We start from the raw sequence: 24,025 nt of genomic DNA on the forward strand, positions 1-24,025 counted from the left end.
ATCAGCCTACGGCCATCTGTGGAAATGGTTCCCGCTGGAACCCTTGTTCAGAGGTCTCTGTTTCCTTTGTGTTTTCTTTCTGTGGACAGCGAGCTGGAGCAGGGCCACACCGCTCTGGACACCTACTCAGCCAGCCCTGGGGAGAAGATTGAACACTACCAGGCCGGGCAGACTGTGACTTGCTTCTTAAAGAAGGTAACCGGTACCCTGCGACTCGAGCTAGTTCTTTCGATAGGTAAGGGGTGAGGCTGTGACCAAGGCTGTGAGTTGTAGGCCTTTGATTCTTGAGATGATACGTGGCCACTGCTCCTAGCAAACCTCTAGTCTGATAGGGGAACTGAATTGCGGCTGTGGAAACTGCAGGTGACTCGCAACCCTGTGTGACTCATACACATAGAAAGGAAAACCATAGAGCTAGTTCTAAAGTGAGTGTGGGACCAAGTATGGATTTTATAAACTCCCAGCTGTCGTGCAGAGCAGTGTGTAATCAGGTGCCAAGGGGTCTGTTCTGACCCGGGGTGGGAAGGTATTTCCTGGGGAAGAAAGCTGTGTGACTTGTGTAGCCAAGTGCGTCCCGGAGGAGGCCTGAGGGGTAGCACTTTCTCCTTGTTGCCAGGTTGCTCTCCCACATACCTCTATGACCATGTCTGGCGCTTGATCCCTTTAGCTTCCTGTTGTGCTTAAGCCTGGATGTCTCAGAGTAGCCGGTCCAGCTTCTCCCACCTTATGCAGTCACTGCAAGCTCCTCCCTCCCTTCATGCTGCACTGTCCTTGTTCCTGTTGCCTGACCTCCTCTAGGACTCGGCACAGTTCACTTGGCCGGCTTGTGAGCCTTCCTGGTTCCTCCTTCAGCATGCTTTACTTCTGTGCATGGCTTGCAGTGCTGATGATTTGCATACTCACTCGATATAACACTTAGACTGAAAGGGGCCTGGCTTTTTTATCACTACCATGGTGTGTGCTTCTGGGAGTGTTTTTTTGTGCTGACTGAAAATTGGGATTTGGGTTTAGGGCAGGATGTTGTAAGTAGTGAAAAACTTAGTCTAAACTGAGTACATACCTGGAAGCAAAGCTGCTCGGGCGGGTGAGGCAGGATAATTGTAAGCTTGAGAACAGCCTGGTCATCTTAGCAAGACTATATCTCAGATGAATATTTTTGAAGAAGAGCTGAGGCTACAGCTTAATGGTAGAGCACTTGTAGCACCACATGAAGGCGTGGGTTCCATCCCCAGCACCACCACATATAAAAGATTTAGAAATAAAATGGGCCTGGAGGTGGTGGGCAAACCAGAGGGTGGTGGGATCGGCCCCCTGTGGACACGCAGAGCCCTGTGCTTGCCTCTGGAAATCTGAGAAGCCGTCTCTCTGCTAGTGTGGCCATTACTCTGAGGTGACTCTGGGGGGCGCCTTGCAGCTGTGAGAAGTACAGTTAGACAGGGCCATTAGGGTACAGAGTGCCTCCTGTCCCTTGTGTGCAGTTAGGGCCTTGTCAGTCTTGTGGCCTTAGGAGTCAGTTTTTAATAGAAGAAAAGAAAGCTTGCTTGTACTTTCCGTATCTCATTGCTCCTTGTTGTTCTCCTAGTACAATGTGGTCAAGAAATGGCTTGAAGTGGACATTGCACCAGACATTCGGGGGAGAATTCCCTTGTTGCTCGCATCTCTCAGCTTCAAGGTCAGTGTATATGAGGTCCCTGGAGAGGAGACCCTGGATGCCTAAGTGTGACTATGTGTGTGCTCCAGTGGGCACAAGGAACTCCTCACTCACTTAGCAGTGGGTTTGAGAGGAGTTGCTTTGGAGACATAAATCATGGTTTTGAATGGATAATAGATCTTTCTTGAAGCATCACAGGAATTTTTTTTCTGTCCTTCTAGGTTCTGAAACATCCAGACAAGAAGTTCCAGATTGGCCAGGCCTTGAGGGCCACTGTGGTTGGCCCAGATTCCTCCAGGGCATTCTTGTGTCTGTCACTCATAGGTATGGAGCTGAGATAGTACCTGGGAGGAGAGTAGAGGAAGGTCTGCAGTTACTGCCAGGCTGAAAGATGCCTACAGTGTTGGGATCCAGAGGAAACGGTGTGTTTTACCTGGAAACTGTTTTTGGGACCTGGTCTCTGGCCTTTCTTACATTGTCACTGTCTGAATTGTCTTTACTGACAGTTGGCATTTCCTAAGTCCTGTGGAAAGGTTTGACTAGTGCCTAGCCTTAGGATTCTAGGCTGCATGGTGTGGTAAGCTGGGCCGCATAATCACTCTGATCTAATCCCAGTAGGGTCATCTTGACCTCCCTTGTTCTGGTCTGGCATTCTGGCTGCTTTCTTTCTATTTATTGGAGCAAGCCCAGGGTTACTCCTCTACCACTGAGCCATATCCTCGCTGTGTGTGTGTGTGTGTGTGATTTAAACCTAGAGCCTTTGCACTGAATACATTCTGAGCCTTTTATAACTAATTTGGAAACATGGGCTTGTCAAGTCACCAAGTTGCCCTAGCTGGGCTGGCCTTGAACTTGAAATCATCCTGTCTCAGCCTCCTGGAGTGCTGGGATTACAGGTGTGCACCACCACTTGGCTTGGTAGAGGGGCAATATCTCTGAGTCACCAGGAGAACTTGAACTTGATATCCTCCTGTCTCAGCCTCTTTAGGTGCTGGGATTCCATGTGTGCAGAACTAGACCCAGCTTCTAGCCGTTTCCTTGTCCATTCCTCTCCTCAAATTGGGTTCATTCTCCTCGCAGGTCCTCACAAGCTTGAGAAGGGAGAAGTGGCCATGGGGCGAGTGGTGAAAGTGACGCCCCACAAGGGCTTGACGGTCGCCTTCCCCTTTGGGAGGACGGGGACTGTCAGTGTGTTTCACATGAGTGACTCCTACTCAGAGACGCCCCTGGAGGACTTCATGCCCCAGAAGGTTGTCAGGTGAGCCACATTTTCTCCCCTTTCTGTCTTCCCCTTTTGCTTATCTGTGGAATTGGTGATGTTTTCTAAATCGTAGAGTAATACATGGTCTATGTTTATTTGTTTTGTGGCACTAAGGATGGGACGCAGGGCCTTGCTTAAGTGGGGTAAGTTCTGTGCCACTGAGCCAAGTTGGCAGCCCTCTTAGTGTGTTTTTATTCCGAGACAGGGTGTCACTTAGTTGTCTGGATTGGGCTTGAACTCGTGACCTTCATGGCCCAGAGTGCTGGGGTTACAAGTGTGCGCCACCTTGCCTGGCTTATATGTGATTTTATATTGCAGAAAACAAGTATATAAAATAAAAAATGTCTGTCACTTCTCTGTGTCTCCACCACTTTTTTCGAGTATGTGCTTTGAGCCTCTTATCTTTCCAGACTTTGACTTGTGGGGAGATACAGTTTTCCTTATAAGGTAATAGAATTTCATTTTATAGCTTGTTTTGCAACTTACATTTTTCTCATAGCAGTCTATCACGAACTTCTTTTCCATACTAGTGTATCTGAATCTACCCTATTCTCTCACTTTATTTTTAACATTTGCTTAGTATTTTTTAGTGGTGCTGAGGATCGAGCCCATAGATAATCTCCCACCAAGCTGAGTTGCCAACCCTCTTTACTTTTGTATTTTGAGATGAAGGGTCCTGTGCATAGCGTTAAATTGCAGTTTCCTGCACCTGTCAGATGTGACTTGTAAGTTATGTGCTAAAGGTAGACAGGCCCTTGGGGCCTTTTCCTGCTCTCCACCCTCTGCGGCTGCGGCCCATTGTGGAAGGCAGCAGTGTCATGGGAGGTTCTGGGATTGTCCTTCTCAGTCACCTGTCCTGGCCTTAAATTCCACATCCGCCTACCTGAGGCTCCTGAGTAACTGAGATTCCCAGTGTGCACTTCCGTGCCCAGCTTTACTGCTCATTATAAGAGACAGTCATGTTGCAGTGAGAGTCTGCGCACGTTTGGGATCCTGGTGCTGGGTAAATTCCTTCAGGGTAAATTCCTAGCGGGGAGCTTGGTGGGTCTGGTGCTGTTCCGGGTCTTGCTGAGTGCTCTCTGTGAGGCCTGAGTCCCATGTGCAGTAGGTTGCTGTTTCTCACATCTCCTCCAGCGCTGCGTGTTGCTTTATCTTAGCTGTTGCTTAGCAAAACTCTCATTTTAATTATTTTTTCCCTCTTTTGGTCATTAGTTTCTTGGCTGTTTGGTTTTGCTTTGCTTGTCTAAGTTATTTGCGCATTTGTATTTGAAATATTAATGGTTTTAGTTTGGTGGAATTCCCAAGTAGGTGTGTTCTGTAAAAGGAGATAACCTGGGCTGGGGACATAGCTCAGCGGTCCTGAGTTCAATTTCTGGTACTAAAAAAAAAAAAAAAAAAAATGAGATAGGCTTTGTGGCTGGTAGAAAAGCGAGGCTTTACTCATGACCTGCTTCAGATACCCAGAAGTGGGCCTATTTCAGGTAGCATTCTCAGGCCACCTCAGGCCGGAACAAACTGGCCACATGGAGGCACAATGCAGCATGGTATGGTGCAGCTGGCCACAGTGTGGGACCAGAGTGGGAGATAGTCACTCTCCTCAGCCAGTCCCCAGTGCCTGCCTAGCCTGCCAAGCATGGATCAGAAGAAGCCAGCACAAAACACCCTGGGCATGGGAGAAGCTCAAGACTGAGTCCAGAAACATCCAGAATTGTATCTGGTTTGTTTCTTGAGGCTTTCAAAATGAGAGTGTGGTTGTGAGCAACACATTTATTTTAAATACTTGTTATGACAGCCAGACCTGTGAGTAGCATTAAATTGCAGTTTCCTTCGTCTGTCAGATGTGGGTCATAATTACTGGCTGAAGGTAGACAGGCCCCTGAGGCCCTTTCCACTCTGTGGGCCTGGCGCCTGTTGGGAAAGGAAGTCGTGTCGTGGGAAAGACTGGCATTGTCTTGCTGCTGAGATACTTTCTGCCCTGAGATTGTGCCCTTGTTTGTTTGTTCGAGTGTTTGTTTGGGGGAAGGGGCTAGCTTTGTAGTCCAGGCTGGTCTTGAACTCACGGTGACCTCAAAGACATTGTTTCTTTTGCTTTGGTGCTGTGATGACTGGTGTGTGCCACCATGCCCAGCTAAGAAGCTGTGCTCTCCAGAGATTCTCACGCTGTGGATCTCCTCTCTTTTGTTCTCACTCCAGATGTTATGTCCTGTCCACTGCAGACCACATGTTGACTTTGTCACTGCGATTGTCCAGGTAAGTCTGAGTATTGTTGGGACCAGAGTAGAGGAGTACTCCCTCAGAGGACCTTCTCTGACTTCCCATCTTTCTTTTCTGCTCTTGTGTTTCTTACCCTGAACCTCTTACCCACAATAGCTGGGATGTTTGGACTGCTGAAAGGTCGATGTCTTCCAGGCTCTTCCTTCCCCAGGAGGGGAGTGTTCAGCTGTGGGACCATAGCTGTGAGGTAGTGGTGCTGGTGAGGAGAGATAAGAGTGCCCAGGGTTCGATGGTAGGGATGAGTGTGGTGTGGCAGGGATTGGCCTGTGGTCCACTTGCTTCGTGCCTGAAGGGGAAGTTTTTTAGACTAGGCTTTCAGTTTGACACCTCTGGCTTGGTTAGCATCTCTCTGTTTCTCTACAGCAGCTCTGGGGTACCAGGCCCTGGCCTGATAGGACTCAGGAGAGTCAGTCAGGTTTAGACTGTCCTGTGGACAGATCCAGAGGTGTTTTGTTACCTGCAAAGAGCAGTTCCAGGGTGCTGGGGGAATGTGGGAGTGTATATAAGCCTTTCATTCCTTTAGAACGAACCCCGAGACAAAAAGCAAAGTAGAAGATCCTGAGATCGACTCCATGCAGGATGTTAAAGCGGGGCAGCTCCTGCGGGGCTACGTGCAGTCCATTGAGCCAAGTGGTGTGCTCCTGGGGTAAGCGGGCTGGGCCATGGGCTGCACCCATATCGAAGCGCTGCCTGTGGGCCACCTGTCTCACTCAGTCTGGTATCTGCTGCCTCCTTCACGCAGCTCCAGTGGGAATTAAAGGAAACAGAACTTAGGCATTCTCACTGGCTTTTAAAATTCTGAGTTTTTAAATGCGTTTTGAAAAGTTTGAGTTATTTATTTGGTATTTGAACAAAGAAGATGACATGCAAGTTTCAATTGCAGTTTGACCTTGGCTTGGTCCTGAATTTTCTGATTTAGTGTTTGCTCATGAGTTGTAAATATTGTGTGAAATCCCATTGGATTCCCAGCCCCGGCTGCTGTAGCCCTTCCTGTGTTGCATTCTCCTTTCCACAATGTCCACTGAGATCCTGTGATGTTCTGATGTGGGCTGACTTGTTCTTGGCTTGCTGGAATAGTGTAGCTCAGTGGAAAGTACTTGCCTACCAAGTGCAAGGGTTCCAGCCCCAGGACCACAGGAAGAACTCCCCCCGCCCCCCCGCATGTCTTCATCACACTGGGTAATTCCAGTTTACAAAGCCCACTTTATCCTGCTGAACACCAGGAATGTGGGACTGTTATGGATACTATCACAATGCGAGTTCCTGGGAAAGTGGGGGTTCCCAGGGGTGGCTGGGAGTCTCTTATCCTGATCACCACAGGACTTCTGTCTGTCTGCTTCCAGCCTTGGCCCCTCAGTTGTGGGTTTGGCCCAGTTCTCACATGTCTCCCAGAGCAGCCCACCCAAGAAGGATCTTTATAGGAAATACCTGCCTGAAGGGAGGCTGCTCACTGCCAAGGTCCTAAGGTAAGTGCTTCTCTCTCTGCCTCTGTCCATCCCTTTCTATGATATGACTGCAGCCCTTTGTTGGGGAGCCCTGGGAGGTTTCAAGATAAACTTGAAGCAGAATGGCTTAGGTCACAATGTTCCACTGAAGGAGCCTGTCCCAGCATCAATGGGAAACAGATGTGGCCTCTATCGTTAGGTTGGACCAGAACATCACAGCTGTTCTTGGGCTGTATACCGAGCATGCTCAGATGCACATGTCAGGCCTGAGCATGGGCAGCAGGGTCCAGAAGTCGGGCTGCTGAGAAAAAGCCTCAGCATACCTACAGGCATGACAGGCAGGCACTGTGCCACTGGGTTACATCCCCCGAACCCCCAGTGCTCTTGTGCCACCCTCCCTCTCTTCATGCTGTAGGCTGAACCACAACAAGAACCTGGTAGAGCTGTCCTTCCTCCCCACTGACACCGGGAGGCCAGATGTGCTGTCCGTCTCCCCAGAACTGCCGCTTCAGAAGCAAGAGGAGCGAGCCAAGGCCAAGGAGAGGGACAGAAAAGAAGAGAGTCAGCAAAGAAAAGAGAAGAAAAACCCAAAGGGGCAGAAGGAGGGGAAGCTGCCCAACAAGGAGCAGACGGAGGTGAAGAGGTTGGGCAAGCGAGAGCGCCAGGATTCCGAGGGAGTGCGGGTGAGTCTGTGGGGGAGCCAGCGGCAACTTGGGCACAGAGGCCCGTTTGGAGGCCTGCCCAGCGGGCACAGACAGTACCAGAGTGAGAGCTGGAGGGGTGGGGTTGGCAATGAGCTGCACGCCAGAGATGCTCCTGGACATTTTCCTGCCTGCTCCCACAGGAAAGGGTGAACAAGAGGCAGAAGAAGGCCAATCTGCTGGAGGAGGATGACAGTGGTGTAGAAGTGTATTATCGTGAAGGCGAAGAGGAAATAGAGGAGACCAAGGTGCTGCTCAGGGTGAGGGCCAGCAGCAGGTGCAGGCACTGGCCTGGAAAAGGGAGTCTGTGGCTGCCTCCCAAAGAATTGGGTCTCGGACCCCCTCTTCCTTCCCCTTAATTCTTGTCAAATAAGAGACAGGGGCTGTACTGTCTCCTCAGCTGGCTGTCAGCTCCTCTCCCCACAGAGGAGCTCGCATAAAATGAGACCCTAATCTGGACTTAGTGGGTTGCACTGAATGAAAGAAAGCAGGTGGCAAATAGGAGGCTTGGCCTTCTGAGCCTGAGTTCCCAGAGAAGGCTGAGAGGGTGGGGTGTGGAGGGGCTTCCGGCCTAGGCAGGGCCTGCAGTCTGTAGACACTCACATACTATGCCTTTAGAGCTCTGGTCATCTCTGTCTCAGCTCTGTAGTAGTCCCCACGTCATGTATATTTGTGTCAAAGATGTGTGAAACTTACTGTGTTGGACTTTTACAAAGAAATCCAACTTACAAACCTTCTCCCAGAGCAGAACTTGTTCCTGAATCAGGGACTTGCTGTACTGTTATATCCTAGGTGTAGTTCTATGCAAACTTAGGTTTTGTAATCTGTTATCTAGATAATTATTTATGAATATAGTATTTATGTCACTGCTGTAAAAATTTCCTCAGTGGGCTAGGCCTGGCCTAGGCCTGGCCTAGCCTGGAGGAGAGGGGGTCTTTCTTGTCCCCTTCTCACACCTCTGTGACCCTGTAGGGTATGCTGCCCAAGCCTGCAGAAGTGCCCCGGCTGCGACTGTCTTCAGGCTTCCTCTGGGATGTGGGACTGGATTCTCTGACCCCAGCCTTGCCTCCTCGAGGAGAGAGCTCTGACAGCGAAGAGGATGAGAAGCCACATCAAGCCATGGTGCTGTTTTCTATGACTGTGTCCTTCATTAGGGAACCCTCAGATTTGGGCCCTGCCCTATCCTGGTGGGCTGGGGTGGGGAATGGTACCCAGGCCCAGCCAGGAATATTGTAGGCCCCTGGCCTGCCCAGCCAGCTCACCCTGGCTGCCACCACAGATCTCCCCTGGTCTTTGAGGAGCATGTGACTCACTTTTCTGCCTTCCGTAGCACAAAAAGAAAAGCAAGAAGGAAAGAGAGTTGGAGAAACAGCAATCAGAGAAGGAGCTGTCCCGCATTGAGGAGGCTCTCATGGACCCCAGGAGGCAGCCAGGGTCTGCAGACGACTTTGACCGACTGGTGCTCAGCTCCCCTAACAGCTCCATCCTGTGGCTGCAGTACATGGCCTTCCACCTACAAGCCACAGAGATTGAGAAGGCCCGGGCCGTGGCTGAGAGGGCCCTGAAGACCATCTCCTTCAGGTCTGCTTTGTCTCCCTGCTAGGGGGAGGGGGCCTTTAGACAGGGAGCATTGTATTGCCCCCAACCTCTGGCTTGCAGAATCCACCTGCAGGTTCCTTCATTGCAGGCAGACAACGGCAGTCATCGTGGCTATGCTGGGGACTGTGACTATCAGGGTTTTTCTCAGGTGCAGCCATCTGTGAAACAGAGCTGTTTATTAATGTTTCATGGGCCTCTTTACTGGCATAGCTGTGGGTGGCAGTTATAAGAGTCTCTCCCCTTCAGTAAGATGCCCAGTTTGGAGCAGGAGTAAATGGGAAGACGGCTGCAGTACTGGATGCAGGCCCCGCCGGCGGCCATTTTCCTGGCTCAGTAGAGTTGGTTTCCTCAGTCTGGTGAGGACGGAGGGCAGTCCGCTTCATTCCCTTAGTTTGGGGCGAGAACCGGACCCAGGAGTCTGCTTCTGCCCAGAACTCAGGCCTGTTTGTTGTCAGAAAGAGGGCTTACTTCCCAGGAATGGAGAGGTGAGAGCCTTGACCTGGCAGCTCAGGCCTGGGTCCCCTGTGCCACATGAGCTGTGGTGGGGACTGGACCTTGCAGGGCCTGCTCTTGGGCTGGGACGTGAGGGTGTGTGGAGCCTGGGAGGAGGCAGTGGTCCACCAAATGCTGGGTGGAGATGGGCCCACCATGCCAAGATGACGGCTTTGTGCACTCCTTAGAGAGGAGCAAGAGAAGCTGAACGTGTGGGTGGCTCTTCTGAACCTGGAGAACATGTATGGCTCTCCTGAGTCCCTGAGCAAGGTCTTTGAGCGCGCCGTGCAGTACAACGAGCCTCTCAAGGTCTTCCTCCACCTGGCTGACATCTATGCCAAGTCCGAGAAGTTCCAGGTATGAGGCCTGGCCTCATGGCAGCAGCCAAGCACCCATACCTCTAGAGAAGGACCTCCTGGGAGGCTTGGGAGAGAGGCTTGGGTTGGGTCCTGTCCTGTCCCAGGCTCACTCCCAGACTCCTGCTCCCCTGCCTCATCATGCCCACCTTCACTCTGGGAAAGGAGGTGCAAAGCAATGCCTCAGAAGTAGAGGACAGTGGCTGCTTCTCTATGCCCTGGGCCGCTGACAGCACATTACACACAGGAGGGATATCCAGACCCAGGAGTACTCTTCTTATCTGGGTCCCATCATCCTGGGGTTGGGCAAAGATCTCGCTATTTAGTTCAGGTTGGCCTTGGACTCACTTGTAGCCCAGGCTGGCCTTGAACTTTGAGATCCTTCTGCCTCACCCTCCCGAGTGCTGGGATTACAGCTGTGACACTGTGCCAGATCTCCCGTCTTTCTCACCTTCCTCTCCTCCTGCGTGGTCTGCTTGTTCTGTTTGTTTAACTGGGGATGGAACCTAGGTCTTTGCTTGAACATCTGTAGCCCTAGTTCCTTTTTATTTGGAGACTGCATCTCTCAGTTGCTAAATTTCCTGGACGTGATGTGCCTGCCTCAGCCTCCCAGAGTGCTGGGCTCATAGGCATGCACCACCATGGCTGCCAGTCCAGAGCCTACTAAAGGATGCAGGGTTAGCTGGGAATTAGCACGTCTCAGCTTAGGCTCTTGCCTACAGGAAGCTGGTGAGCTGTACAACCGTATGCTGAAGCGCTTCCGGCAGGAGAAAGCTGTCTGGGTCAAATATGGTGCCTTTCTTCTACGGAGGAGCCAGGCTGGGGCCTGTCGCCGTGTGCTGCAGCGAGCCCTTGAGTGCCTGCCCACCAAGGAGCGTGAGTGCTAGACCTGGGCCCCGAGAGCGCAGGCTCTCTGCCAGCCATCTGGGAGCAGGGCTGGCATCTTCTCTAGGCTCTAGGGCTTGTGAGTTAGGGCAGGCTTGCACTCATTAATATAGCTAGAAAGCTGTGACAGGTGGAACAGGAGGCAGCCAGCATGTACTCTGCTGGCCTGGGCCCTGCCTCTTCCTGTGCGGAGAGTAGGGGTCAGAGGGGCCCAGTCACATGTTTAGTTCTAAGCCACCCCAGGGTTCTGCCTATCTTGCAAGACCTAGTCCAAGAGCCGCAAGTCAGCCTCCTGCCCCTGCAGCAGCTGGTGGTGCCAGAGCTCTGTCAGCCTGCAGTGCTCTGAGTGGCCCTCTCCCCACAGACATGGATGTCATCACCAAGTTTGCCCAGCTGGAGTTCCAGCTGGGAGATGCAGAGCGGGCCAAAGCCATTTTTGAAAACATGCTGAGCACCTACCCAAAGCGTACAGATGTCTGGTCGGTCTTCATCGACTTGACCATCAAGCACAGCAGCCAGAAGGAAATCCGGTGAGAGAGGAGGACAGACAGCTGGGTGTGGAAAGGGTGGTGGGGAGGGGGTGCTGCCACACACAGGCTCCCAGTTCCTTAATTTGGTCCAAGAGAATAGCTGTGACAGGACACTGGAGGCCCAGTGTGCACGCTTTTCCAGCCTCTGGTCTCTGGCCCCTCTGGTGGACAGTGGGCTAGGGCCAGGAGTCACAGCACTGGGCCCAGCTCTGGCTGTGCAGAGTCTTCACACACAGTCTCACTTTTGTGCAAGGCAGGGAAGGCTGGAAGGGGTGGACTGAGGCTGGGAAAGAAGCACCTATCCTGGGGGCCTTCTGTAGGTTTTTTTTTTTCCTTGCAGGGGGAGGGGTGGGTTGAACCCAGAGCCTTTGTACTGACCTGCATTTCTAGCCCTTTAAAAAAAATTGTTTTTTGCTCAAGGATCTCACTAAGTCCCTAGGTTCCCCAGGAGGGATTCCAACGAGTGATCTTCCTGCATCAGCCTCCCAGAGAGCTAGGATCATAGGCATGCACTATCACAGCACCTTGGTGCTCCCTCATTCACTGGTGATTTTAGCAAAGTACTCCTTTGGCTTCTGCAAGTGACTGGTGCTTATTTGGAAAATAAGGGCAGTGTACTGCCAGCACCTTACAAGAGTTCATAATGATGATAACGGTGGATGGGGGCTGGGCATGTAGCACTCTCCCGTTACTGCACCACTCTGGGCCCAAGCAGGACTGCCAGTGAGACTGTCTCACAAAACAACAGAGTGCCAGGGATTTAGTGCAGCGGCATAAGTGCCTGTCTGGCAAGCATTAGGTCATGAGTTGGATCCCTGGTACCAACAAAAAAAAGATCTGGGCATGGTGGCTCATGCCTGTTACCCCAGCACTTGGGAGGCTGAGTCAGGAGGATCACTGCGAGTTTGAGACCAGCCTGGGCTACACTGTGAGCTCAAGGCCAGCCTGAACTGCAGAGAGAGACCCTGTCCCCTGAAAAAAAAACAAAAAAAACAGGTGACCCTGGGCTTCCTGGGTGACACAGGGACTGAGGCTGAGCGCAGGTGGTGAGCTGGCCAGGACTCAGGACTACCGTCCTGCTCTTCCTCACAGAGACCTCTTTGAGCGGGTTATTCACCTGAGCCTGGCCCCTAAGAAGATGAAGTTCTTCTTCAAGCGCTATCTGGACTACGAGAAGCAGCATGGCACTGAGAAGGATGTGCTGGCAGTGAAGGCCAAGGCCCTGGAGTATGTGGAGGCCAAGAGTTCGGTGCTGGAAGACTAGGCTGGGCCCTGGGCACGGGAGGACTCTAGAATGCTGCTTTTTCTGCAGCACCCTTAGGGTAATCTGTCAGGATGAAAGAGAAGCCCAGGCTGTTGATTTGTACACTCAACTTGTTCGGTTTATTTTATCTATGGGGGGAGGAGGCGGTGCTGTGGATGGACCTCAGGGCCTTATGCATCCCAGACAGGGCCTCTACCACTGAGCCACACACACCTGTCCCTTGGGGTTTAATCCTTCTCATACTTTGTTTCATGGACTGGTTTATGGCATCTTTTTCCTGAGATTGTTCAGTGGTTGCAGGATCTTGGAGCCCCAGGAAAACCAGGTGTGTCTCCTTCAAGGCCATTTCTTGCTTCCATGCCAGGTGGATGGGGTGCTGCTGTGTCCCTGGCAGGCTATCAGTCTGGCCAGAGGAATCATTGGGCTTAGGAGCAGGTGCTCTAGGCTTCTGGGCACAGCCTTAGCTCTGCTGGTCCCCAGGGCCCTTCTGTGGAGGCCTTGTGGCTAGCAGAGTTGGGAAAGTGGGGCTGCTGAGCAAAGCCTCAGCGCTGAGTGAAGCTGTCTGTGATGGCCGTCCAGGCCTACTCTGGCCAGTGACCGCTCCTCCCCAAGCTGGGTACAGTGGGAGGCCCACTAGCTGTTTAAGCTAGCTCTTTGTTGGCTGGGTCCTGAGGGAGATAAAAGCTTTCTCTGACCAAGCCTGAAACATCCTGAGAGCTTTTCCATGAGAAGTAACTGAGTCCTGTGCCAGGGAGCAGAGCAAAAGCGAGGGAGAGCGTCAGGAGGTTTTAGATGCTGGGGCCATCTGGTTCTGGAACCTGAGTGCTGGACTCATCTGCCTCATAACATGGCCCGGTGAGCTCCCTTAGGGAGGGCCAGGCTGTCTCTGACCCCTACCAAATCAGATCAAAGCCAGTTGCCTAGGGATCTCACCCTCTTTGGACACTTGGTGTTCCCTGCAGGACCACCACCCATGTGGTCTGTTTCAGCCTTGACCCCTCACCCATTCAGTCACCAGACACCAGCGTAGTCCGTTATGGTAACAAAAACTTTATGAAATTTAGATACAAAAAATCAAGCCAGAGGCTTACAACGAAGGCAGCTTTCAGCAGTGTACAGCCAAGCCCTGTTCTGCAGTTAGACATAAATTAACTGCACACCCGTGAGGCCACTATCACCTGCTCTGCAGGCTTGGGGCTTCTTGGCCTGGAGTCCCACCAGCAGTTTGTCCACGCACTGTTAAGTAAGGACCCGCAATGGGAAAGAGTTTACCCTGAAGCTGTGAACCAAGCAGCTGGTGGCACCAGGGTCAGGAAGGGTGTTTCTTCAGCTGACCTCGCCGCCTTCCCTCAGCCTGTTCACCCAAGAAGCAGTGGTTGGGAAAGGAAACCCTTCTGGTGCCAAGGTGGAGCGCCAGGCATCAGGAGGCAAGCAGGGCCATTTCCACACTGTCGGGGCTCCTGCCGTTGCCCGCCAGACCCTGGGCCCACTTGTGCAGGCGGCTGTAGAGTGGGAGGCCCTGGTTCTCACGGTACAGGTAGACTCCGGTGATGGCGTTCCACTGCGGCCGTGGCTGCGTGCCCTCCACCGGGAATTTGGTGACTAGCTCCTCGTCATCCTTGTTGAGAGCCACAAAGCCGAAGAAGCGGCGCACATTGCTGGCAGCCAGCACCCTGGCGTGCACCTCAGCTGTGCGCTGGAAGAGCTGGTCCTCGTTGGTGCGGTACTGTGCCCAGTAGGCCTCCTGGCGGTAGCTGAGCGGTGAGCAGTAATGCTTCAGGCACTTGATCAGAAACACCAGGATGGCCACCACGGCAATGAGCAGCCACCCGAAGAGCTGGTCAGGGGACAGGCAGGTTTAGAGGGGACCGAGAGCAGCCCCTTGCCACCCCCACAGAGGAGCTCAAGTACCAGGGACAAGGGAGGCAGGCCGTCCCTTCCAGTTACCTGCACCTGCTTTGTCTTTATTATTTTTGCGACAGGGTCTGGCTCTGTTCAGTTCAGGCTGGCCTTATGCCCACATGCTGACCTAGAACTGGCAGTAAACCTCCTGCCTCAGCTCCCGAGTGCTAGGATTATAGGTATGCACCACCGTGCCTGGCTTCCTGCCCTGTTTTTAGACTGCATTTTCTGCTACCACTTCAACCCCAAGCTCCCTTCTCCCCATCTCATCCTGCCAAAGCCCAGTTCAAGGTCTGGGTGTAGTTCCAGAGGCTGGATATGAGGCCTTGGGTCTGATCCCCGCACCACACACACAACACACTTCAGCTGTCAGGCTAGCCTCAGGCTACCTCCAGGAGAACTCTGGAGGCCCTCTGGGAGCAGGCGCCTTGTTGTCAGGTCATCCACGTCCTTGCCTGAAAGCCCGGACATGAACATGCTGAGGGCAGGTTATGAAGACACGTTTGCGTCTATGCAGAGACCGTTGGGTGTTTGCACCCCAGCTAACATACTTCTTGTGTCTACACCTTCTCTCTGTGGTGCTGTCACCACCCTGTCCCTCTGGCTGCCTGGGTTTATGTTCCTGGGACAAGAGGCCATTTGGAGAAGCTCATGCTCCTTTCCGTCTACCCTGGAGGTCACTCAGTTTACACTTCTGCTCGAGGGGCTGCCTTTCCCTCGCATTCCCTGGCCCCACCACTCTGGAATGGAGCAGAGGCTGCCCATGGGGTCAGGTGGCTGTGGCCTCCTAACACAGCCCATACGGCCCCGCCTTTATGTCTTTGAGCAGGTGCCAGAGGCCCAGCCTGTGGGACGGGATGTGCTGGTCTCAGAGCCAGCTCAGCTACAGTGACTGCGCTGACCTGCAGGGGGCCATGTGCAGACCCGCTAAGGTCAGAGGCCTGTGTGTGGCCTGTCAAGTCAGAAGCATGCCCCTTTCACTGTAAAGCTCTGAGAGCCACAGTTGGAGCCCAATGGCAGTATGAGCTCAACGCAACCAAGGCCCAGCACCAAATTCCCAACTCGCTGTGACCCTTGCCCAAAAAGCCCGACTCCCAAGCCAACCAGCCACATTCTAGTCACCAGCACTTTCCCCGAAGCCAGTGTCCCAAGGCCGCTGTGCGCCTGCCGCCTGGGGAGGAGAGTCCCTGCGTCCAGGCGCTTACCTGGGACTCGTACTTGAGTCTGCGGCTGACCTCCTCCCTGAAGTCTGACAGGTTGGCTGGGCCCTCACCACAAGGGAACCTGGCCAGGATCTCTGTGGCGTGCACTCGAGGGAAGCCCTCTGGCCCCGCTGTGAGGGAGGAAGGGTCCACGAACTCGCTGAGAGCGCAGACATAGGCCTCCCCGCGCAGCAGGGAGATGACTGACCAGGTGACGGGGGCCACGGCTGCCCGGCCCAGGATGGAGCTTAGGAGCAGGAAGTTGGGTGCAGCTGAGCAGTTCTTGGTCCTCCGATATTGGCACTCAGTGACCAGGTTCCAGGTGTGGTTGTTGAGGATGATGCCGATGAGGAAGAGGGCCAGGGCAGGCACTCCGATGGCTGTCAGCCCGTACAGGTAGTTCCGAGCCGGCGAGCAGGGACAGTGGAAGGCCACCACAGAGAACAGCTCCTGGCTGCCCACTGTGCCCAGAGCCACCAGCCCATTGAAAATCATCACATCCTTGCTCTTGAAGAAGAGTGACAGGAAGCGAAAATTCTCTGCGATCAGGGCAGCCATGGTGACGGGTGGGTTGAGGCAGGCGGAGCGCGGGGTGGGGGAGGAGGGAGATGTGAGTGGGGTCGATGGCTCCAGATGGGACTAGGAAGGCTTACAGGCGGGGGTCACCCGCAGGCTGGGTAGCGTTGTGCCATTTTGTTACCTACAGTGGCTGCCATGGTGCTTCCTACAAAACAGCAGATAAGCCCTAAATGTCTGCCTCAGCGGAGGCTCAGGACGTCCAGTTGAGAAGGCGGGTGAGGAAGGAAGGAAGGAGCCTAGGCCCCTGGGGGGTGGGAGTTCCCACAAGCACTTCAGGTCTCCTACCACTAACTTCCCTCAGGCCGGGGCGAGGGTGGCCTTGCGGGATCCAGGCCATGCTAACGCTCAGAGGGGCCTGGGACTTTGGAGGGAAGAAAGAGGTTTCCAGTCAGTGGTGAGGGTGGGGTGTGTAAGACCTCACTTTGGAGACCCAGGCTCTCCACACAATTCAAATCTGCTTGGCCTCAGTGTGCTACTCTGGAAAGCAGATAAAAGCTGCTGTCTTGCTAGGAATGTTGGAAAATAAACGATACCTAGTAATTGTACAAAATGTGCGGTCCTGCCTTTGATCACCCTGTGAGGTCTTCAGGGTAGGGAGGATTCAGAGACCAAGCAGGAAGTGAAGCTCTTGAGAGGGTAAAAGGCTTTGCTCACGGCCGGATAGACATGGAGGTCCTTGGGCAGGACTTGGAACCCAGAACTACGGAGGAACGCAGTGAATCTGAGCTAAATTAGACCTCTGCCTTTTCCATCTCCTCCTCTCAGGACCCTCCTCCCAGGGCCATGCTTTATGCTCCAGACCTGGAAACGCCCACTCACCAGCCACAGGAAGCCCTGGAGAGGCTGAGCCTGGTCTGCCCACCTGTCCTGGAGCCAACCCTTGGCCTGGTGGTGGTCGCCTGCAGCAAGCAGGCAGCTTGCCAGAAAATGGCTGTGGCTTCGGGCTACTGCAGAGCTGCGCCCCAACTCCCCAGGCTCCACCCCCCTTGCCCAGATCTTGCACAGGGTGTGTCCCCAGTTCCTCCCCATCCTGGGTTGGAAAACAAGACTCCCTGGCGGCGGCCGCGTTCTGAGTGTGCCTTGCATCTACACCCTCCCCTCTTCTCCATCTAGGCAGGGTGTGTGCACATGTGGTCACCAGAAGTCTGGCCTTACCCAGAGGCTCTCATGTCAAGTGCCCTGGGAAAGAGACTTGGCTACATTTCTGAAAATAAATGCATTTCCTCCTCTTTTCCCTTCTCTCTTGGTTTCTGGGCACCTAACTGGGCCCATGTATCTGCCCAGAATAGGGTATGAGATGGCAGCACAGGGCAGTGACAAGCCAAGGATGGATCAGCCCTCTTCCCAGACTTGTGCCAGGGTCTTGCTTCTACTAGAGAGTGAGGCTGCTCAGGCACCAAGGAGGCCTCACCCGAGGAGTAGGTCGGACCCCAAGCTGGGGCCTCTCCCTGGGACCATCCCTGTGGGTCACTCAGGACTCTGCTGGGGCCCTCTCCAGCCTCAGAGTACCTCTGGGCTGCCTGTGTGACCCTGCCCTGTGCCCTAGCAACTGACCAGACCAGCACACCCCGGGGAGGGGCCCTCCTTACCTGGGGTCAGAGGCATCTGTGGCTTGGCCTCTGAGGGCTGGGTTCCCAGGCGGGTGGAGGCACAGACACGGCAGGTTCCTGGCAGGTACTGGCTGAGGATGCAGGCGGCACCCGAAGTGTCCCACTGCCTACCCTGCTCTCTCCTGCTGCCTCTGCACAGGGCTGGAGGCTGAGACCAGCAGAGCCTGGGGCTGTCGTCTTCACTGTTTTTTGTCTACGAGTCCACAGACACTTTTAACTCCATAAAAGAGAAGTAGGAGTGGGACGGAACATATTTGCTTGCAAGTGGAAAAACAGCCTGGGGGAGGGGGGGAAGGGAGGGAGGAGGGGAGGTAGCAAGGCGGCGCCAGGGGAGGAAGTGGAAAGCGGGCTCTGGTTCACAGCAGCTGTCCCCGGCCCCTGGCTTGCTCCTCAGTGCCCTGTCCATGCTTCATGGCATCCTCTGCACCGGGGTGATGGGGAACCTCAGCAGCCAGCCGGGTGGGGCCCCTCAGGGGGAGCTGGCCTGGGCTCTGGCTCCATGCCCTGGGATCCCCTGAGGCCCAGGGCAGGAGGAAGGGAGAGGGAGCAGAGTTTTGCTTCTGTTTGCTTCGATCCTGCCCCTTACCAAACATGGCCCCAACTCCTCCTCTGAGCGTGCCCTCCCTCCATCCTCACCACCATTCCAAGAAGCAGTCTGAACACCTCACAGCCAGGCTTGGGGCTCCTGCCTGGGACCTGGTGCTGTCAGTCCAGGGCTTAATCTTTCCCTAGCCACCCATCCCCATCCCTGTTGCCCTCCAAGCCCACCTCCGCCACAGCGCTCTGCCCTCCTTGCAAACACAGCCAGAGACACCTTGGGGCAGTGAGGGGAGCTGGAACCCCTCCCAGGACCAAGTGGGCTAAAAGCTATACCGATAGGAGCCCATCTCTGCCTCCCTGACCAGTAGCAGCCTGAGTGTCTCTGTTCTCTAGGTGCCGTCTGCACGCCCGGGGAAGGGCAAAGGGTGCCTTGGAGTTCAGGCATGAATGAATATGGGCACCACATGTTGCATGCTTTTCCATACGGGCCCACGAGGTAGGTGCCCTTATCCCTGGAGGAGAAACTGAGGCACAGAAAATGAAACACCTGGCCAGCAACGTGGTAGAGCCCGTGCTGCCCACCTTGAAGCCGTTTCCACCCCAGTCTCCTCAGACCCCGGGTGGATCTGTAAGGGTGGGTCTGTGAGGAAAGAAGAGACTTCTCAAGCCTGAGCTTGGCCTGGAGCCCCTAAGGTCAGGGTGTGGGGACACTGGTGCTCTGGTGACACACTTCTTGGTGTCCTGAACAGAGTTGACCATGAGGACGTGGCCACGTAGCCCAGCCTCCTCACTGCAACCTGGCTCTTGGCCTGTTGTTTTGTCTCTCGTCCCTTAGACATGTCCCTCCCGAGGTATTGTCTCATAGCCTACCTCCGGCTGCTCAGCCTCCCCCAGGAGACACTGACTGAGATCATGAAAGGCTTGATGGCTTCCCAGTCCCTGAGCCTAGGGGAAGAGAGATCTTCAAAAGCCACAAATTAAGTTAGCCAGGTATGGTGGTGTCCACCTGTAATCTCAGTACCTGGGAGGGCTGAGGCAGGAGGATCGTAAATTCAAACCCAGTCTGGGGACTTTAGTGCCTTAGAAAAATCCCACCTCAAGATAGAAAAAATACTGAGGTTGTAGCAAAGGCCTTGGGTTCAACCACCAGTACCAGGAGCAAAGTAAGAAAAACCAGTGACCACAAGCCCATGAGGCCTGGGAGGAGACAGTGAGCCAGGGATTAGACCAGCCCCTCTAGAAAGGGAGGCCAGGTGCTGGTCCTCTGGCCCTGGCCCTACAATCCAGTCCTGACACTTAGAATACTGTTTAGGGATGCCCGCCCCAGGACCTTCAGGGCAGCGTCTCGAGCAGCTGATGAGGTGCCCTCCAGCATCAAGGCTCCTTTCTCACAGAGGCAGCTGGCTGCCTAGGAATGTGCCCCCCCCCGCACCTCCCACCAGCACTGGGCCCTTCGTTTTCCTGTGGGCTCAAGAGTCTACACCTTGCTGAGGTAGGTGGCCACCTCCCTGCGGGGTGCCTGAGGCCCAGTTCCTGCCCAGCCATTGCCCAGTAGCGGCTGCTCCTGGCCCAGGTGCAGGGGAGGTCTGCACTTGTGCCAGCTTGTGAGCAGCTTGTTCATAGTGCCCTGGTCAGTGATACCACGAAGCTTGTCCCTCTCCTCCGAGGTGCCATCGGTGGGGCTGGGGGTAGTGGAGGCCACCGTGGTGGTGGCCAGTGCCCCATGGGCGTGTCCTAGTTCCAGGTCGTGGCTCATGGCCTCAAAGAACTGCTGGATGCAGACCTTGGCGAAGGCCTTGGCGTGCTCAGTGCATGTCTCATCGAAGAGCTTGCGCTCGATGTCGATGTAGTGGGACCAGTACTTGCTTTTGAGGAAAGCAGCCTGCGTGAAGCAGGGCCGCACAGAGCGCACCACGAAGGCTAGCAGCGTGGTCAGCAGCACGAAGGACCACCCCAGCGCCTGCAGGGATGGCAGCGTCAGTGGGCCTGAGCACCCCCTCCCAGCTTCCCAGACCCCCATGGCATCCTTGAGCCTTGACACAGGACATCGAGACCTGGATGAGTGACTTCGCCTCTTGGTCTCTGTTTCCTCACCCATAAAATGGGCATATATGGATCTACCTTGCAGGAATGACATCTTTCCCATGGCAAGAAACTCAGGGGCTGGGGTTAACTCCAGAGCATGGACTGAGACTGCCTGGGTTGGACCCTGCCTCCACTGTTTGCTCCTTGACTAGGAGCAGAGCCGATAGCTTCTGTGTGTTTTCTCACCCATAGAATGGTCCTGGTGGTCACAAGGCCTATCTCCTGGGGCTCTTGTGAGAAGCTGCGCACTGAGCTCATGGGCGCCAAGAGGGGCTACATCTGCTCATGGTTCAATTGATGCCAGAAATCTGATTTCTTGTGGATATTTTTGATTTCGAGTTGAAACCAAAGAATTCTAAAGCTGACTTCAGAGTTGAGCCTCTGCAGGGCAAGTGAAACCCGTCCACAGGTCTGGCAGCCTGGGGCATCTGGAACCTTTCTGCTTGTGATGAGGAGGAATGGCTGCCCTTGCCTGGGGCCTGGCAAGACTTAACCAGAGGCCTGAGGAGAGGAGCAGGCCTGGGAGGCCTGGACCTTCAGGAAGGGCTTCTGGGTAGTGACAGGAGCCTGACGAGGGAGGCCCAGGGAGGGCTCTGTGTCACCAAAGTGGGTGCCCAGGTTCCTCCTGCCCACAGGGGGCTGGCCCAGATGCCTGCCCTCTGCCCTCTGGTGGGGAGCCCCCTGACCCTGAGGTCTCCCGACCGTGTAGCCCCTCACTCCCTCCCAACCCTCTGGCTCCCTGAGCAGGGAGGTGCTGGCTGGGGGTATTTGCCAGGGAAATGTACCCAAATGCCTAGCTACCTATCAACTTCACCCAAGCCTAGTCCTGGAAGAGGCAAAGGATGCAAATTCCCCTGCTTCTAAACTCAGAGCTGAGAGTGGAGGAGGCAGGAATGGCCAAGCTGTGGAGTCCATCCTGGGGCTTCAGGACAAAGATGGTCCCAGGGAGGCTCTGGCCTCGAGTGCCCCGCCCTGACTCCACTTGAGGGACAGTGGCATGGGGTGGGCTAGGACCTCCCCAAGAGCTCCCCAGTCTGTGAGAAGACCGAGTCCCTCACCTGGGAGATGCAGCGTAGGTAGCGCACAGCCACCTCTCGGGCCAGCAGCCAGCCGCCATCGTAGATCTCAGGGCAGGGCACCCGGGCCAGCAGGCGGGCGAGCTCAGGGGCAGGTAGTGTGGGCACCACACTGCCATTGCCCAGTGCAGCCACAGGCACAGTGGTGCAGAAGGCACAGAGGAAGCACTTGCCGTCCAGCAGGGTGACGGCCACCCAGACGACCGGGGCGATGAGGGCACGCTGTGCCATGGAGCAGAACATGTAGCGCAGGACAGCAGGGTCCTTGGCCCGGCGGCCCAGGGGCCGCTTCCACTCCTCAGCCAGCATGGACACATTGTTGTTCAGGACCAGGCCGAGCAGGAAGAGCACCAGCGGGGGCGCCAGCAGGATGCCTGCGCTGTAGGCCGCATTGTAGCCCGGCAAGCAGGGGCAGTTGAAATCAAAGGCTGAGTATATCTGGGCGCTGGCCAGTGCCATGATGCCACAGATGCCGTTCATGAATGACTCTTGGTTGGACTGCAGGAACTGGAAGATCATCCGGAACTTGTCCATTGCACCCTGCACAGCTGGCGGCCTTCCCTACCTCACCTGTGCCTCTGAGGTGGCTCTCAAGGCCCTCGGGGCACACCCCTCATGACTTGGACCTCCTGGCTGGGACTGGCAGAGCTCAGGGCAGTGGCTGGGGTCACTGTCACTTTGAGACGCCTCCCAGTCAGGTGCTGACCGAGAGGATGCAGCCTAGCCAATCCTCTGGGTGCAGCTGGACCCTCCCTTTCCCCTACCCCAGCGCTTCTCTCTCTGCAGCTGCCTCTGGCCCTGAGAGTGCAGGCGGCCACACCTGGTGGGGACCAGCTCTCTATGGGTGTGGGAGGGGCGAGGGCAGGCCGCACAGACAGGAGGATGGTAGCTGTGGGGATGGTGCTGTCAATGTTGGGCACAGTGGAGGTGGAGGAGGAAAAGGGGGAGGTGTTGTTAACACAGCATAGCATGGAATGTGATGCTCTGGATTTGGAGGGTTTGACAGGCTGCCTGCTGAGTGGATCAGACAGATAGATGCCTGTATGCCCAGCCTGCCGTGTCTCTGGGGGTGTTGGTGTGTCGTGGGCTGTGGACAGTAAACTCTTCCGTGGCTCAATCTCTGACTTTTACCTCCCTGGCTCAAAATGCAAAAAGTGTATGGCAATGGGGTTTCATCCCTGGTGCCTAGAGTGTCTGCAGGGCTAGCGGGCGAGTCCCTGAGGGCTGGGCCTGAGGCATCCCTTGATGCCCATGGCTCTCCCAGTAGGGCAGGACAGGTCTGCCTCCAGCTCATAGCTCCCGTTGGGTCAGGGCACAAAGGTGGAGAGGGAGCCGAGCCCTGACGGGGTGTCAGTTGGGGCCATGGATTTGTCCCCCAGATCTGAGCTGGCTCGTGCCATCTGTCCGTCCATCCATATGTGTGTGTGGTGTGTGTTGTGTGTGTGTGTGTAGCTACATTAGCGGCCTTCATGTCGTGTGTCCCTGTATGACTGCAAGAACTGGTTTGGCCCAGCTTCCCCAGTGCAGAGTCCTGTGCCGGGCACTTAGCAGGCAGTGAGTGAGCTTACACGCCCCAAGGAATATGTCCTGCTGTCCCCATGTCAGAGGTTGGGACTGAGGCTCGGAGAGGTTAAGCTGTATCAGCTCATAGTTACCTAGTTGTGAGCCGGGCTGACCCTCTCACAGGGTAGGAGTGCAGGGTGGAAGATGGGTCAGGGAATGGGGCTTCTCTCCTGGTCTGCTAGTCCAGGTGGACATGCCATGTGTCACAATAGAGTACAGGCCAGTGAGAATATTGCTCTCCCAGCCGTGAGGCTGGCCCCGGGACACCAGGAGGTGCTGGCTGGTGGCACCTTAAAGACCTTTGTAGGGACTCCCCGGGGACCCCATGGGGGGAGCAGGATAAGGGAGACTCATCGAGGGAGGTGGATGATCCTTGATGTCCACTGCCTTATGGGTGGGCCTGGCTGATAGGGGCACAGGGCCTCGGGGGGTGGGTGTGCAGAGGTGGGTGGGCTGCTCAGGAAGGCAGAAGGAGGCGCTCCAGGGTGCCGCCCAGCCTCTGTCCAGACCCCTAACCACACGAGCAAACCTTGCAAGTTCTAACCATAGTATCATTTTTAATTTTTTTGAGACAGGGCCTCACTAAGCAGTTCACACTGGCCTTGAGCTCACTTTGTAGCTCAGGCTGGTCTGGAACTTACAAAGATCCTCTTGCCTCAGCCTTCTAAGTGCTGGGATTACAGGCATGTGCCACCACACACGGTTTACCATTTTTTTTTTTTTTGTCTTTTTCATTTTTATCGGTACCGGGGACCGAACTCAGGACCGCCTGCCTGCAAGGCAGGTGCTTATGCCGCTGAGCTAAATCCCCAGCCCCACCATTTGGACATTTTAAAAATTCAGTATTTAATATCTTTCCTATTGCCTCATATTTCCTCTTTCTTAGAATTATGTAGGATAAAGAAAATCTAATAGCTTTGCTTGGGGTTCCAGGTGGATGTCTCCTACCCCCTCGGTTGCAGAGCGTCACATACCTCTGTGATCCTTGTGTCTAGGTCAAGGATGTGAAG

General features: G+C 54.7%; 3 protein-coding genes across 7 annotated transcripts in view; 1 reads left to right on the forward strand and 2 right to left on the reverse strand.

Annotated features, from left to right (window-relative positions):
- Pdcd11 (programmed cell death 11) overlaps positions 1-12,567 on the forward strand; it is a 38,577-nt gene extending 26,010 nt beyond the window's left edge. For 3 of the 4 annotated variants that reach the window (XM_063244634.1, XM_063244636.1, XM_063244637.1), the window contains 15 exons: positions 90-195; positions 1,583-1,672; positions 1,873-1,975; positions 2,732-2,909; positions 5,106-5,162; positions 5,710-5,832; positions 6,530-6,652; positions 7,047-7,314; positions 7,476-7,592; positions 8,305-8,454; positions 8,663-8,913; positions 9,612-9,780; positions 10,502-10,655; positions 11,029-11,194; positions 12,287-12,567. In XM_063244634.1, coding sequence (XP_063100704.1) covers positions 90-195; positions 1,583-1,672; positions 1,873-1,975; positions 2,732-2,909; positions 5,106-5,162; positions 5,710-5,832; positions 6,530-6,652; positions 7,047-7,314; positions 7,476-7,592; positions 8,305-8,454; positions 8,663-8,913; positions 9,612-9,780; positions 10,502-10,655; positions 11,029-11,194; positions 12,287-12,458 — 2,227 coding nt within the window. In that variant the 3' untranslated portion in view covers positions 12,459-12,567. The remainder of the gene's footprint in view (positions 1-89; positions 196-1,582; positions 1,673-1,872; positions 1,976-2,731; positions 2,910-5,105; positions 5,163-5,709; positions 5,833-6,529; positions 6,653-7,046; positions 7,315-7,475; positions 7,593-8,304; positions 8,455-8,662; positions 8,914-9,611; positions 9,781-10,501; positions 10,656-11,028; positions 11,195-12,286) is intronic. The other variant, XM_063244635.1, reaches the window with a different exon arrangement.
- Positions 12,568-13,488: 921 nt separating this feature from the next.
- Positions 13,489-18,042, reverse strand: Calhm2 (calcium homeostasis modulator family member 2). Of its 2 annotated transcripts, none has more exons than XM_003475227.5 (3): positions 17,731-18,042; positions 15,566-16,286; positions 13,489-14,295 (listed from the first exon to the last, which is right to left on the reverse strand). In XM_003475227.5, the coding sequence occupies exons 2-3, from the start codon at positions 16,118-16,120 to the stop codon at positions 13,879-13,881; spliced, it is 972 nt and encodes a 323-aa protein (XP_003475275.1). In that variant the 5' UTR covers positions 16,121-16,286; positions 17,731-18,042; the 3' UTR covers positions 13,489-13,878. The 2 variants fall into 2 exon arrangements, with proteins under 2 accessions (XP_003475275.1, XP_013013750.1); XM_013158296.3 differs by having other exon boundaries at positions 15,566-16,841.
- Positions 18,043-19,768: 1,726 nt separating this feature from the next.
- On the reverse strand, positions 19,769-21,986 carry Calhm1 (calcium homeostasis modulator 1). Its single transcript, XM_003474953.1, has 2 exons — positions 21,435-21,986; positions 19,769-20,251 (listed from the first exon to the last, which is right to left on the reverse strand). Exons 1-2 carry the CDS (start codon positions 21,984-21,986, stop codon positions 19,769-19,771), a joined length of 1,035 nt encoding a protein of 344 aa, XP_003475001.1.
- Between the last annotated feature and the right edge of the window lie 2,039 nt (positions 21,987-24,025).

This window comes from Cavia porcellus, unplaced genomic scaffold (genome assembly GCF_034190915.1).
Source record: "Cavia porcellus strain 051 isolate PalLab524CR breed Dunkin Hartley unplaced genomic scaffold, mCavPor4.1 scaffold_2, whole genome shotgun sequence".
Lineage (NCBI taxonomy): Eukaryota > Metazoa > Chordata > Mammalia > Rodentia > Caviidae > Cavia > Cavia porcellus.